The 14919-nt window shown below is 43.2% G+C and overlaps 2 protein-coding genes across 2 annotated transcripts in view; one reads left to right on the forward strand and one right to left on the reverse strand.

Moving 5' to 3' along the window:
• The window catches only part of LOC120540549 (B-cell receptor CD22-like), a 42240-nt gene extending 39748 nt beyond the window's left edge, over positions 1-2492 (forward strand). Inside the window, exon 10 of the mRNA XM_039771387.1 lies at positions 1914-2492. Within this exon, the coding sequence (XP_039627321.1) occupies positions 1914-1961 (48 nt within the window). The 3' untranslated portion in view covers positions 1962-2492. The remainder of the gene's footprint in view (positions 1-1913) is intronic.
• Positions 2493-2998: 506 nt separating this feature from the next.
• Positions 2999-12486, reverse strand: lim2.5 (lens intrinsic membrane protein 2.5). The gene is made up of 4 exons (XM_039770582.1): positions 12312-12486; positions 11425-11574; positions 5787-5921; positions 2999-3230 (listed from the first exon to the last, which is right to left on the reverse strand). The coding sequence occupies exons 1-4, from the start codon at positions 12484-12486 to the stop codon at positions 3169-3171; spliced, it is 522 nt and encodes a 173-aa protein (XP_039626516.1). The 3' UTR covers positions 2999-3168.
• Positions 12487-14919: the final 2433 nt, after the last annotated feature.

The raw sequence follows: 14919 nt of genomic DNA on the forward strand, positions 1-14919 counted from the left end.
CAGAGTTTCTCACAATAGCTCCACTCTGTTTGACACCTCTCCCTCTCTCTCTCTCTCTGTCTCTCCCTACCTCTCATCATAGACCTTTTACAGAGATACTCAGGATGGCTCCACCCCTTCCAGCAGTCTCTCTCTCTCTCTCTCTCTCTCTCTCTCTCTGTTTTTTTCTCTCCCTTCCTCTCACACACAGATTCTTTACACAGTTGTTCAGGATGGCTCCACCCTTTCTGAAAGTGTCTGTCCTCTAGGCCCTGCCCCTTTTAAAAATTACCTCTCGCTCGCTTGCTCCCTCTCTCTCTTTCTTTCTTTCTTTCTTTCTTTCTTTCCAAATCCTTTACACAATTGTTCAGGATGGCCCCTCCCCTTCTGACAGTTTCTGTCTCCCAGGCTCCACCCCTTCTGAGGGTGTCTGTCTTCTAGACTCCTCCCCTTTTTAAAATTGTGTGTCTCTCGCTCATTCTCTCTTTCTTTCTTTCTTTCTTTCTCTCCCTTCCTCTCACACACAGATTCTTTACACAGATGTTCAGGATGGCTCCACCCTTTCTGAAAGTGTCTGTCCTCTAGGCCCTGCCCCTTTTAAAAATTGCCTCTCGCTCACTTGCTCCCTCTCTCTCTTTCTTTCTTTCTTTCTTTCTTTCTTTCTTTCTCTTTCTCCCTTCCTTTCATATACAAATCCTTTTTTTCAGGAATGGCTCAACCCCTTCTGGTATTGTCTGTCTTCTAGGCCCCACTCCTTTTTAAAAATCTTTCTTTCTTTCTTTCTTTCTTTCTTTCTTTCTTTCACACACAGATCCTTTACACAGTGGCTCAGGATGGCTCCACCCCTTCTGACAGTGTCTGTCCTCTAGGCCCCACCCCTTTTGACAGCATCTCTGTATTTCTCTCCCAGGTCCATGTGGCCCCACCACAATTTCCTTTTCCAAAGCGCCACTGGTTCAGGTTTTGCCCGAGCATAATTAGTTTCATCTTGTCATTCTTCCCATAGATGTCTTATTTTTAAATTCATCTTTATCGTTCTGAAATGCATATTTTCTTGCCGTTGACACTACTGGCTTCTCTAGTCTGACATTTTTCTGCCGTGAAGCTACACACCATTTCTCGATGAGAACATTTGGTCAATAAGGCATGTGATGTCATGGCAGGCAAGCCACATGTGGTGAGATCGTCTGAAGTTCAATACTAAATTAAAGAGAAAGTCTTCTCTCTTGAAATACATTTCTGGTGTTGGCTATGACTGTGAATATGGGGATGCCCACCGACTCAGCTACAAGGCTCTTGTTGTTTCTCTAGTATTCCAAGCTGTCCTGCTGCACTTCCATAAAAGAAAACAGTGATTCACTATTACTTGGCTGATTAACAATACTTGGTTACAGGAGCTGTGGTGGGCCGGCGCCCTGCCCGGGGTTTGTTTCCTGCCTTGCACCCTGTATGGCTGGGGTTGGCTTCAACACACCCCCATGACCCTGTAGTTAGGATATAGTGGGTTGGATAATGGATGGATGGATGGTTACAGTAGGCACACAGTGGTGTCAGTAGTGGGATCTGAACCACAAGCCACAGCCTTAACCACATTGTTTGCTTTTCCACGTTTCTGTGAAAGTCACTTCCATTATGTGCAGTCTGACCATTTCTAATTCCTTATCAGCTCTTCATGTGATTAGCCAATGGTATTGCAGGGAAGTTGTTTGGAGGGGGCGTGGTCACACATAATAACACAGCCAATCAGCTTGAACTTTCACAAACTGAGCCACACCCCTCCAACTTAATCACCAATCATGATTGTTCTTTTCAAAATGTCGGTCCATGAAGAGAAAACCGCGGGATCGGGGGGTCCACACAATACAAAAAAGATGAGGGTAAAGGCGCTATAGTTCTTGATTTTAACTTTCTTTTCTTTTCTTTTTCTGTTTTAGGTGAATGATGCAGATGATTACTCAGAGCAAGTGTATGAAAATTATTAATGTTTATTGTAAAAAAAAAAAAATGGAAAAGGAATTTGTTTAAAAAGTATATTTTGTGCAATATATATTTTATATGAGGAAATATACCACTGTATGACTGGATTGTGTAGAAGTGTGTTGACGCTTTTATTCTTTAACAGTTGGTTTCTTTTGTTTTAAAAATGCATAGCCATTTAAGGGATCTTGGTGTGTGTGTGTGTTAAAATGCAAATATTTGGTTGGATTAATTCTGTATTTTTTTCTCTCTTTTTTTATTATGCTTTATACATTTTTGTTTTTTGCTTACTTTAAAGGTTTATAAACTTGAGTAGGGCAAAACGTCAAGAAATTCACAGGTTTGGATGTCCGTTCCTGAAGGTCCTTGAACCCGTGTCACCGCTGACGGTTTTGATTCTCCTCCCAGCTTAGTGGCCCAGTAGGTGTTGAGCATGGGTTTGTGTGTGAGTGTGCACTGTGGTGGACTGGCACGTGTGCCCATAAAGGGCTTATTGCTGTTTTGCACCCCCTGTTGCTAGGATAGGCCCCCGCACCCCCAAAAAAAAAAACAACTCTGAACTGGACTCAAATGTAATCAGGTAGAACAGCTGAATGGATGACAGGGAAGTGGTTAGGGTGGCAGCAGTGTCACACTATGTCGTCTGTTGTCCCAAAGAGAGGTGCTGAGCAGACCCTCCATCCATTATTAAGGGCTACCAACAGGTAGTGGGTGCCCCCTGGTGGCTAAGGCGCTGAAGTGTAAGACTCAGCACTTCCGACTCTGTGGTGTGAGCTCTGTGATCAGCAGCATTCTGTCATGACCCCCCCACCCCACCCCAAAGTGGTCTCCTGCGGACTCCGCACACTTCTTGACTAAGACCGTCGACAGATTCATCAAAGCCCAGGCCTCTCTTATTGCTAAGGCAGCAGGGAGCCTTTGACACGTTTAGTCTTTATTCTGGAATCTGCTAGAAGAACAGTTACAGCCAGGAGCACCGCCGCCTTCCCTTTTCCTCTTTCTTTCTTTCTTTCTCTCTCTTTCTTTTTTGTTTTCTTTTATTTTTTACAGTTGTGCAATAATGACAATGTTGTAAGATTTCTATTTTTAAAATCAAAGTAAATGAGACTTTAAAAAAAATGCAAAAATAAAAAGCTTGAAACTTTGTGTTGGGATCCGTCGTCTGTTTTTCTTAACTTTGACCGCTCCGTCGTTTCCAGGCTCCCGACGCTATCAGCGAGGTCCGGAAACTCTTCTGCATTCGTGCATTCTGTAGGCGCACATGTAAAATATACCTGGTGGGGAAAACAAAGGATGGGGTCAGAGAAGAGAAAGCGGAGGACGATGCCTTCCTAACGCCCTGCAGAAGGTTGATGGAGCACAGGAATGGATGACCACCAAAGCTTAGACTTCGGAGACTTTATTTAAAATGGACCATTCATCAGTTTACATGACTGCCAATGGTTTTGGGGTCCATCATGGGGGTATACCTGTTACATTTACATTGATTTGTTTAGCAGACACTTCTATCCAAAGTGACTTAGTGACAAACATCACCCTGGGACGCAGCGTGGGAAACGGGTGTGACAGGACATGGGGTACAAAACTGACCACCAGAATTGAGGAGTTCAGAACAAAATGGCAGCAAGTGACACTTCCGAGGTCACAAAAACCTGACAGCTAATATCAGTTAACAGAAATTCACCAAAGCTGAGTCCTCGGATGCTTCTTAGAGATGCTGAGGGGGTCAGGTGGAGGTGGGCAGCTTGATCAACCAGCTAGGAGCGCCACATGAAGAGAGTCTGGATTGAGATCTGATGGCACATGGAGGCGTCCTCACCTGACACCATTCATCGGCACACCTGAGTGGGTGAGAAGGAGCTCAGGACCTCCAGGGTGTCCCCTTGTACTGTCATCAAGGATTTGAACTCAATACGGGCCACCACAAGACTTGATCTGAAAAGACGAGTGACACGGGCCTCTGAACACCACTGAACGTTGTATCACCTGCTGTACCACTTGGTGACACATGCCACTTCTCCTGCCAGCATGAACACGCAGCAGTCCAGACGTGACAAGGCCAAAGCTTCGTCTAGGAGTTGTGCTGCACGCTCTGTCACATGTGGTCTCAGCTTCTTTAGGGCATTGTCTCTCCCAGTTCCCCTGGTTTGCAGTGGTGCCCCATATTCTGACAGGGCACTATGGAACTTGGAGTTCTTTATCTCAGCCCTGTTGGTTACCATGGGTGCTACCAGGGGGTGCTGTGAAAGTGGAGGAGCCGTATGGCATGAGGTTTTCGCTTAACCCGGAAGTGCTTGCAGACCACGAGGGTGGAAGAGCAGAAGCACTTCCAGGTTGGTCAGTATAAGAGGACTTGGCCAACCTCACAGGGACAAGCCAGAGTCAGGTGGAAGGTGAATAAAGCTTTCTGGGAGGAGGGAAGGAGCAAGAGAAGAAAAGAGAAAGAAGAAGAAGAAGAACTGTGTGCTGTGCCTGTTATGTCCTTGTGGATGTGGTGGTGGGAAACGCTTTGGGAAGAGTTTCCTCAAAATAAATAAAGGCCCTTTTGTGCTTTTAACTTCTGCCCTGTTTCTGTTGTGTTGGGTTTGAGGAGCAACAGTGACCTCTAGTGTCCACACTGGGCAAGAATGGACTTTGGACTTAGTATGAGAGGTGATCAACAATCCAACGGTCACTCTTACCGAGCCTCAGAAGTCCCCTGCTGAGATCATTGTAAGGAAGGAGGAAACTCATGCAGACACGGGGAGAACATGCATACTCCACGCAGGGAGGACCTGGGATGCAAACTCGGGTCTCCTTACTGCAAGGCAGCAGCACTAGCACTGCGCCACCGTGCCGCCCCACATAGAATTGTAATAGATAAAAATGTTATGAAGCACAAATATCAGCTGACAGGTGCAGAAAGGCAAAATTAGTTGCCTAAATAATGAAGGCCACCCGATCTGATCCGATATCAAAACCAAGTCTCAATATAGTAATCCAAAGGGGAAGTCCAAATTCTAGAAACCACAAAAAAAAAATGCCCACCGTTCACAATGAACCGCAGGGGACTTGGGGGAATTCCTCACCTGTATAGGGCTGAGAGCAGACCCTTATGGTGGTGATGGGCAGGTGGCCCCGCATCTTAGGGAACCAAATGCAGAACAGAAGGCACACAACAGAAGGCTACACACCATTTCTCGATGAGAACATTTGGTCAATGAGGCATGTGATGTCATGGCAGGCAAGCCACATGTGGTGAGATCGTCTGAAGTTCAATACTAAATTAAAGAGAAAGTCTTCTCTCTTGAAATACATTTCTGGTGTTGGCTATGACTGTGAATATGGGGATGCCCACCGACTCAGCCACAAGGCTCGTGTTGTTTCTCTAGTATTCCAAGCTGTCCTGCTGCTCTTCCATAAAAGAAAACAGTGATTCACTATTACCTGGCTGATTAACAATACTTGTACAAGTCTCAATATAGTAATCCAAAGGGGAAGTCCAAATTCTAGAAACCACAAAAAAAAATGCCCACCGTTCACAATGAACCGCAGGGGACTGGGGGGGGAATTCCTCACCTGTATAGGGCTGAGAGCAGACCCTTATGGTGGTGATGGGCAGGTGGCCCCGCATCTTAGGGAACCAAACGCAGAACAGAAGGCACACAACAAAGGCATGAAGACAAATAACACAAAACATAACGAATAATGCAAATTATAAAGTCAAGCAATAGAAACACACACATATGTCAAAGACATTTAACAAAGCTATAAAATAAGAATAAGAGGAACCCTGGATGAAACAGAACTTATTCCAAAGAAGTACAATTTGTTCTTTAAAGAAAACCCACCTGCAAAAAACGTCATGAGCAGAGCTACCCAGCCGAGGATGTAAGACCACGAGAATCTCCAGTCTCCGAAGCGTTTACCCAGGAAGTTGACCGTGACGCCAGTGTAGATGGCCATCGCCAGCAGCACAAACAAAGCTATGAAGGAAGAGAAGAGACAGAAATGGAAGTGAGTGGTTCAGCCATCTAAGAGAATTATGCTCTGGCCAATACGTTAGAGGAGCTGTCATGTCTCCACGAGGGATCATCCTCGGCTGTGGTTTGGTTCCATGGTTTGTGTCTCTTTTGTTCATTTTTAATTCTTTGATTTATGATGATTGTGTGGAACATTCTTTTTCTTTACACAAAGAACAATAGACACTTGGAATGAGCGACCAAGTAGTGTGGTAGACAGTAAGACGTTAGGGACTTTCAAAACTCGACTTGATGTTTTCTTGGAGGAAACAAGTGGAGAGGACTGGAGAGCTTTGTTGGGCTGAGTGGCCTGTTCTTGTCTCGAGTGTTCTAATGTTCAAACATGGGAAAGGCGCTATATACATAAAATGTATTATTACTGTTGTTATTATTATCCTTTGTTTTCAATTTTGTTTATGCATGTACAGTAAGCTGCCTGTGTTACAGTTGTGCTTGAAAGTTTGTGAAGCCTTTAGAATTTTCTATATTTCCGCATAAATATGACCTAAAACATCATCAGATTTTCACTCAAGTCCTAAAAGTAGATAAAGAGAAACCAGTTAAACAAATGAGACAAAAATATTATACTTGGAAATTTATTTATTAAGGAAAACGATTGAATATTACATATTTGTGAGTGGCAAAAGTATGTGAACCTTTGCTTTCAGTATCTGCTGTGACCCCCAAATAACTGCAACTAAACGTTTCCGGTAACTTTTGCTCATTCCTGCACACCGGCTTGGAGGAATTTTAGCCCATTCCACCGTACAGAACAGCTTCAACTCTGGGATGTTGGTGGGTTTCCTCACATGAACTGCTCGCTTCAGGTACTTCCACAACATGTCGATTGGATTAAGGTCAGGACTTTGACTTGGCCATTCCAGAACATTCACTTTATTCTTCTTTAACGATTCTTTGGTAGAACGTCTTGTGTGCTTAGGGTCGTTGTCTTGCTTCATGACCCACCTTCTCTTGAGATTCAGTTCATGGACAGATGTCCTGACATTTCCCTTTAGAATTCTCTGATATAATTCAGAATTCATTGTTCCATCAATGAAGGCAAGCCATCCTGGCCCAGATGTAGCAAAACAGGCCCAAACCACGATACTACCACCACCATGTGTCACAGATGGGATAATGTTCTTATGCTGGAATGCAGTGTTTTCCTTTCTCCAAACATAACGCTTTTCATTTAAACCAAAAAGTTCTATTTTGGTCTCATCCGTCCACAAAACATTCTTCCAATAGCCTTCTGGTTTGTCCACAAACTGCAGACAAGCAGCAATGTTTTTTTTGGAGAGCAGTGGCTTTCTCCTTGCAACCCTGCCATGCACACACGTGGACTCATGAACATGAACATTAGCCAATGTGAGAGAGGCCTTCAGTTGCTTAGAAGTTACCCTGGGGTCTGACTATTACACGTGTGCCTTGCTCTTGGAGTGATCTTTGTTGGTTGACCACTCCTGGCGAGGGTAACAATGGTCTTGAATTTCCTCCATTTGTACACAATCTGTCTGACTGTGGATTGGTGGAGTCTAAACTCTTTACAGATGGTTTTGTAACCTTTTCCAGCCTGATGAGCATCAACAACTCTTTTTGTGAGGTCCTCAGAAGTCTCCTTTGTTCGTGTCGTTATACACGTCCACAAACATGTGTTGTGAAGAGCAGACTTTGATAGATCCTGTTCTTGAAATAACACAGGGTGCCCACTCACACCTGATTGGCATCCCATTGACTTGAATTTCACCTTCAAACTAACTGCTAATCGGTGAGGTTCACATACTTTTTCCACTGTAATATTCAATCATTTCGTCATTCTACCAAAGAATCGTTAAAGAAGAATAAAGTGAATGTTCTGGAATGGCCAAGTCAAAGTCCTGACCTTAATCCAATCCAAATGTTGTGGAAGTACCTGAAGCGAGCAGTTCATGTGAGGGAACCCACCAACATCCCAGAGTTGAAGCTGTTCTGTACGGAGGAATGGGCTCAATCCAAGCCGGTGTGCAGGAATGATCAGAAGTTACCGGAAACGTTTAGTTGCAGTTATTGGGGGGTCACAACAGATACTGAAAGCACAGGTTCACATACTTTTCCCACTCACAAATATGGAATATTTGATCATTTTCCTTAATAAATAAATTTCCAAGTATAATATTTTTGTCTCATTTGTTTAACTGGTTTCTCTTTATCTACTTTTAGGACTTGAGTGAAAATCTGATGATGTTTTAGGTCATATTTATGCAGAAATACAGAAAATTCACAAACTTTCAAGCACAACTGTATGTGCCGTGTGATTTATGGGTGGTCCCCCAAGAGGCGGGGCCACCTGCCACTCTCCACCAGGTTCTGCCCTCCACACTTCTAAATCCAGAGGGTCTCCCACAGTTCCCGACGGTTCATTTCAAAACTTCCTTGGAGCGCTGAGTTTACTTGAGTGTGTTGTGAATTTGGTAAATTATCGGGTCTCTGACATTTCTGTTTCCTGTCTTGTTTATTGACTTTGCCTTTGGAATTTGTTTGAGTTGGATTGCCTTTGTCGTTCAGGCAATTCAATTTTCATGTTATGTAATTTGGAACTTCATAGTGATTGGAAAACTTTGTGTGAAGAATACATCATTTATTGAATAACGAGTTGGTGCTCCCCCTTATGACTTGCTGGGATTTGGGGATGATATCCCCCTTGAGTGGACATTGTTGGAAGTGCTTGGCACTCCAGATCATGACAACGGGCCTCACAGCACCCTCTATAGAATGCCTACATACCATAATATTCCGACTCTCACTCTTGATCATGGGTGGCCAGGACAGGATGCCAGTCCATCACGAGGTCCTCTCGTGCACCCGCTAACCAATTAGCCAACTGGACCAGTTAAACAGATAACCACACAGCCGCAACATGCAAAATTCTCACAGAATTTTGAGGATTTTAAAGTTGTAGTTCATTTTTGTGTTAACAATTGATGTAATATTACTGAAATATTTTTGTCGTCTCTCTGCGATGCATTGTTGTTTATCGTGGTCTCCACCATTGTGTCCCAGTTACTAAGAAATGCTCAGAATGAGACGTCGACACACAAACCGTGTTAAGGTCAGGCAGTTCGCATCTGAACTCATCCAAGATTGCGGATAAACTCTACAGGTCTGTCGTGTCATTCTGTTTCTTTCACTCTCTAGTATGTGACATTTTCAGAAATTGTTTTTGCCTTTTGTTTTAGGGTTTGATGAAATGGTGGATTGATTTTCAGCCCCGGACTTTGCATGTTTTGACAACGTCTCTTTTTCTCGTGCGTCTTTCTAAAACACTCTTTCCCAGTTTTTGGAGTCAGTGCACCTAAACAAGTAACCCTGATGGTGTCAACCCCTCTGCTTTGACTGATTTTTGCCTTGGTTTTGTGTTACAATGAAAGACGGGGACTGGTTTATGGTTTAGGACTTTGACGAGCTTCTGACTACATCTCCCCTCTAGTCACTCCTCAGGATGGCTCAACATGTTACACGGGTGAGAAAAAGGCAAGCCTGTGTGCCCCTTGTGGTATCCTTCTGACTCCTGTCTTCATGGTAACTTCCTTTGCTGTCACTCTGTTCCCCACAGATGTGGACTTCTAAGGGGTGTAAATTGGAGGAAACGAGAACTGGGCTATAGAGTGGGGGCAGAAGAACATCTGATCAAAGATTTGAAATCATCTTCCACATTTTCAGACTTTGTGATACAGTTTTGAATTATAGAGTTTTAATAGAGTTTAGGATGGATGATTCTCCGTAAACACTTTGGAATGGGCAGATCTGTGGTAACGGTTTCACCGTGTGATACAACGTCATAGACTTACACCTCTAACATCCCAAGGGGTAACTATAAACTTCTTCTTCCGAGTGGAGTTCCATCAACTGTGTTTTGGTCTCCAGTGGAGAGCGATGGATTCTGTTTTCAGCCTCAGTGATGATCCACGATGAGAGGTTCTCACCCTCGGTCTCCTCATTCAGAGTATGGTGTTCATCAATTGGATGTTGTGGATCCTGATGTGCTTACATTTTACATGTCCTAATGGTGACGCATGTCAAAGTTGCAAACCTTCTGGACTGAAGCATCCAAGGTGTAGAACATTTCTTGGGCAACCATCACATTTATAATCATGTTGCTGTTTTTCTTATAACTGAACAATTGTACTTGCAACTGATAAGAACGTCTCTCTCTAACAAGAAGAGTATGTTATCAGTTTTGAGGTGCATGTGAGGAGCACCTACTGCAATAGCTATGTCTGTCTGTCCAGCTGTCTACATGATATGAAATCACCCTCCCGTGGACCAAATTTGTTGAAATGTGGCACATCTCAAAAGAAATTTCTCGAGACTGTTCAATTTGTATTGAGATAATTTGAACAGTTTCTACGGTACAAAGTTTAGACGTTTCAAAATCTCCCTTTTGAAAAGCATTGACGGATTTGTCTTTTTTAAAAAGGGGAAACGTTCGGTGCTGCTTCAACTATGAATCAGTTCACGGTTTCAAATTTCCCTGCAAAGCAGTTACGTCATCTTGTGCATTTTGTTCATTTTCCTCTGATTATTGCCTGTCAGCCCCTCGGATCCTGAGTACAAGTTAGTCAAAACTCTGGTGGAGGGGCTCGTACAGAAACACACACACACACACACACACAAAATGTCACCCATCTAGAAATGAATGCAAGAAGAAGAAACTTCTGTAAGCGTCGTTCAGTAAGTTTAAAGTGAAACAATATGTCGATTGACGGTCAATGCCCATATGGAGGGTCTTGAGCCTGGGAAAGGCGCTATATAAATAAAATATAATAACAATAATAATAATATTATAGACTTCTACCTGGATGTCTGGAGCACATGTCCCCTCAGATACCAAAATGGAATCTCTGTGTCCATAGAACAATTTCAGTATTATTAGAATTTAAAAACCGAAGGAGGGGGTGCCCCCCACAGTATCTGGAATGCGTGCCCCTTCGGTTAGCCAAATAGCTTTCTTCTGTGTTAATAGCACAAATTCAGTATTATTAGAATTTAAAGAATGGAGGGTAAGGGTCCATCTCAATGTCTGGAGTGTACACCCCTTGAATTACCAAAATGGTGCCTCTGTCCCATAGTGGGATTTTGGGGCGCATTTTCAAATTTAGTTTCAACGGTTTGATTAAACAGGAGAGATGCTGCTGTCCAAACTGATATAACGATAGGTTAAACAGAAATACATCCAAACTACACCAACGTGATCTTAAATAGCTGGAGACCAAGGATTCACTCAATGACTGTGCCCTCTTTTGATCTCCTTTGAGACCCCAAGGACCAGTGCTACTGCACGTCAGAACATCTCAAGTACCTGTCACCTTCTTTTTGACTTACTATCGTTTGTTCAAATGTCATCAGGTCAGGTCTCATATCTCCATTCAAACTCAGCAAATGACTATCAAGGTTATTGTGGGCTCGTTCATTCAAAGGAGGTACTCACTGGAAACAAAGAACATGATCCCAGCTGCAAAGGACCTGTTGAACCTCTCGAAAGCAGAAAAGTGAGCAAAGGACAGGATTCCAGCGATGATCCCAGCGAAACAGGACATGGCGGACAGGATCATGAATGCTCTTGTGGCATTCCAGTAAGCTGCAGAAAGAGAAGAACCTTCATGAGAGGGCAGAAGAACTTGGCAATGTGTTAAAGCAAAGCCCTTCAGCTCAATCAGAACAACCGCAGTCATGTCAGCCATGTCAGTCACCTGTGCAGCACCCTGAGATGTTTGGCACACGACTTTAATCAGAGGTGACGTGAGGGCTGTGCCGGTGATTTTTCTGGCTTTTCTACTGGAGTCCAGATGTCCAGGATGTTAAGTAGCCATTCTGTGCTGTCTGGTCACAGTATTATTATTAATAATATTTGGTTAATAAATATTTGATTTGGTTTCACTTAGGTTTGGTAACTAATTTTATTTTCTTAGGCACTGCACTGGATTCATAAATTACAATTAATAAGTAAAAATATGTGATGACATCCTGTCATAGTCTCATAAAAATAAATATACAGAGTGAATAATGGACATCTAGACACATCTGCATAAGTAGATAGATAGATAGATAGATAGATAGATAGATAGATAGATAGATAGATAGATAGATAGAATAACAGGCACTATATAATAAATACATGTGATAGATAGATAGATAGATAGATAGATAGATAGATAGATAGATAGATAGATAGATAGATAGATAGATAGATAGATAGATAGATAGATAGATAGCGCAGTTGGTAGGATCAGATAGATAGATAGATCTGGATCAGTGACCTCTCTATCAAGTGGTCACATCAGGTGACACAGCGTGCCTTCTCCTTGTCCTCCTTACCAATGCTGTCCGTCTGCATGTAGCACTTCCCCGACATGCAGTACCTCCACAGGCCCTGATGAGCAAAAGCCCCCGACAGTCGGTACTGCATCCAGTAGTCTGTTGCCGTGGAGACCACAAGAAGGATGTTACCGACGATGGCACAGAACAGCCCACCTCCCATGAAACTGTACATCGTGAGGACCGAACCAGTGGGGCAGACAAAGCCAGAGGAAAAAAATTCAATCTGAAACGAGAGCAAGTGGTTCTATTAACAGGTGACATACACAGGGAGAACAGGCAAACTGCACAGAGACAAGCACCAGATGTGAGATTTTCACCCAGCATGAAGATATGCAAGATATCGCCACCACCATTTCTGGGCCATGTCATCGAGCTGCCTGTACATTTAACTCCAATTGGGATGCTGGAGGACTGGAGCCCATCTCAGCGTCACTGGGTATGAGGCAGGAGATGGCAGTGATATCATTTATTTTTTGTCCCTTAAGTCCTACTGTCTACCACACTACTTGGTATCTTATTCCATGTGTCTATGGTTCTCCGTGTGAAGAGAAGATTAAAAAGCTTTACAAGGAGATAAGGACACATGACAGTTATAAAACAGGTGGAAAGGAAGAATCCTAAGTGTGTACTGATTAAAATAATAAAAGTTAATGTCTGATTTGAAAACTTATGTTATGGTGAAGCAGGGCCCACGTAGCACATGGTGCCCTCAGACAAACCTTTCAGCTAATCTGCACGTCTTTGAAGATGTGAGAGGAACTCCAGAGCACCCAGCAGACACAAGGAGAAGATGAAGAATTCCACACAGATAAAGACCTGAACATGCTGAAGTGAACCTTCATCCCCTCCATGCCAACAAATGCTGTTTGAGAGCATCTGGAAGAATCTGCTCAGAGTCCAAAATTCAAAGTTAAATATACAAACTACCACAGGATGCTATCATGTGAGCTCTTTTTACTCCAGATATGTGACATTATGTGACAGGGAGTACCAGCTGCAGTCTCTATAGATGTTTTAATGGGTTTAATGGAGTTGAAATGCAAGCAGCACAGCAACGTGGTGATGGTGAGTCCTTCTGCCTCGCAGTTCTGTCAGTTCCAATCCTGGAGGCGCCGTGTGGAAAGTCTGCATATCCTCCTCCTCCTCCTCCTCTTCCTCAGTGTTGTTCAGCTGCTGAAAGCCTGGTGATGGGGCACTCTATGAAAGGCACTGTGTCAAAGAGGTATATAAAGTGGCTTGATTGGTTGATTGATTGATTGATTTATTGATTGATTGGCTGGTTTACTACTTGAACTTGACTGATCGATCAGTTGATTAAAGCTGATTGGCCACTTCTAAACTCAGTCTTGAACTGGCATCACTTGGGGGCTTGTGTTCTGCACTCATCTAGATGCCACCTGGGTGGACTGTGGCTCCCCTGTGGTCCTATAATGGATTGGGAAGGAGTGGATGGCTGAATTGATGGAGAAACCCAATCGGCCTTTTTGTCTAATGTCAGCATGTATGATGGACTTAAAGTGTAAGATGAGGACTGCGTGCAGAATGATCAGACTCAGTTATTCAGCCACTTGTGTTTAAATCATAGGAACGTGACACAGAGTATTGAGCTGATGTCTTGTGACAGTGTATTCTATGAAAACAAAGATTGATGACTGATTGATTCATTGAAGCTGGTTAGCCTGTCTGTATCGACTCTGTGTGTGTATGTGCGTGTGTGCCCAGGGGTGAACTGGCATCACAGGCAGGTTGGTGTCCTGCTTCTCTTTTAGATGTTGCCTTTATAGACTTTTCTCTCTCCATGAGCCTGTAATGGTTCAGAAAATGAAAGTATGGAAGATTAGACGGACGGATGGATGGATGGAGGGATGGATGGATGGATGGATGGATGGATGGATGGATGGATGGATGAAAGACAGAAATATACTCTGAGGATGATGCCAGCATAAACAGCCAAGAGCGTCTTCAAATGTAAGACCCAGTGCCACACAGAGAACAACCAGGTTTAGTTATTTCGGCAATCATGTCAAATTTTAAATGAGTGATATTTAGTAGACACCTTTAATCTTGTGACAATGTGCTCTGTGAAAGGCACTATATGAAATAAACATTGATTGATTGATTGATTGAACATGATTAATTATTAAAGCTGACTGTCCAGACTAACCTGATTCAGTGTGTGTGCCCAAGGGTACACTGGCAGGTTTGTATCCTGCACTCATTTGTATGTTGCCTGGATTGGCGGTGGCTCCCTGTGGCCATTTTATGGACCAGGAGGGTTCAGAAAAGTAATGAGTGGATATCTGAATGTGTGGAGGAATTGGTGATCACATGAAAAAGCCAATCTGATTTATAGTAAAATGTCAGTACATATAGGCATGTGAAAGGTGATATATAAATAAAATGTATGATGATGATGATGATGATTATGGTTATATAATAGTCATCACTTAAAAGTGTACGTGCAGAATGATCAGATTCAGCTACTCAGCCACACATGTTGAATTGTTGCTAATATAAAGCAATCTGTTTTTCAGTTGCAGGTCAGCATTACGCTACATAATAGAAGAGGTCTTAAAAGTGTAAGGTGAGGACAGCCTGCACAACG

The sequence above is a fragment of the Polypterus senegalus genome, chromosome 12 (assembly GCF_016835505.1).
Source record: "Polypterus senegalus isolate Bchr_013 chromosome 12, ASM1683550v1, whole genome shotgun sequence".
In the NCBI taxonomy this organism is placed as follows: domain Eukaryota; kingdom Metazoa; phylum Chordata; class Cladistia; order Polypteriformes; family Polypteridae; genus Polypterus; species Polypterus senegalus.

Excerpts from the sequence above, each read along its gene's own strand:
- lim2.5 (XM_039770582.1), bottom strand. The coding sequence starts at position 12,486 with ATGTACAGTTTCATGGGAGGTGGGCTGTTCTGTGCCATCGTCGGTAAC. Across the intron at positions 11,575-12,311 it reads CATGCAGACGGACAGCATTG|CTTACTGGAATGCCACAAGA; the intron begins GTAAGGAGGACA and ends CTCTTTCTGCAG. Across the intron at positions 3,231-5,786 it reads GCTCATGACGTTTTTTGCAG|GTATATTTTACATGTGCGCC; the intron begins GTGGGTTTTCTT and ends TTTCCCCACCAG.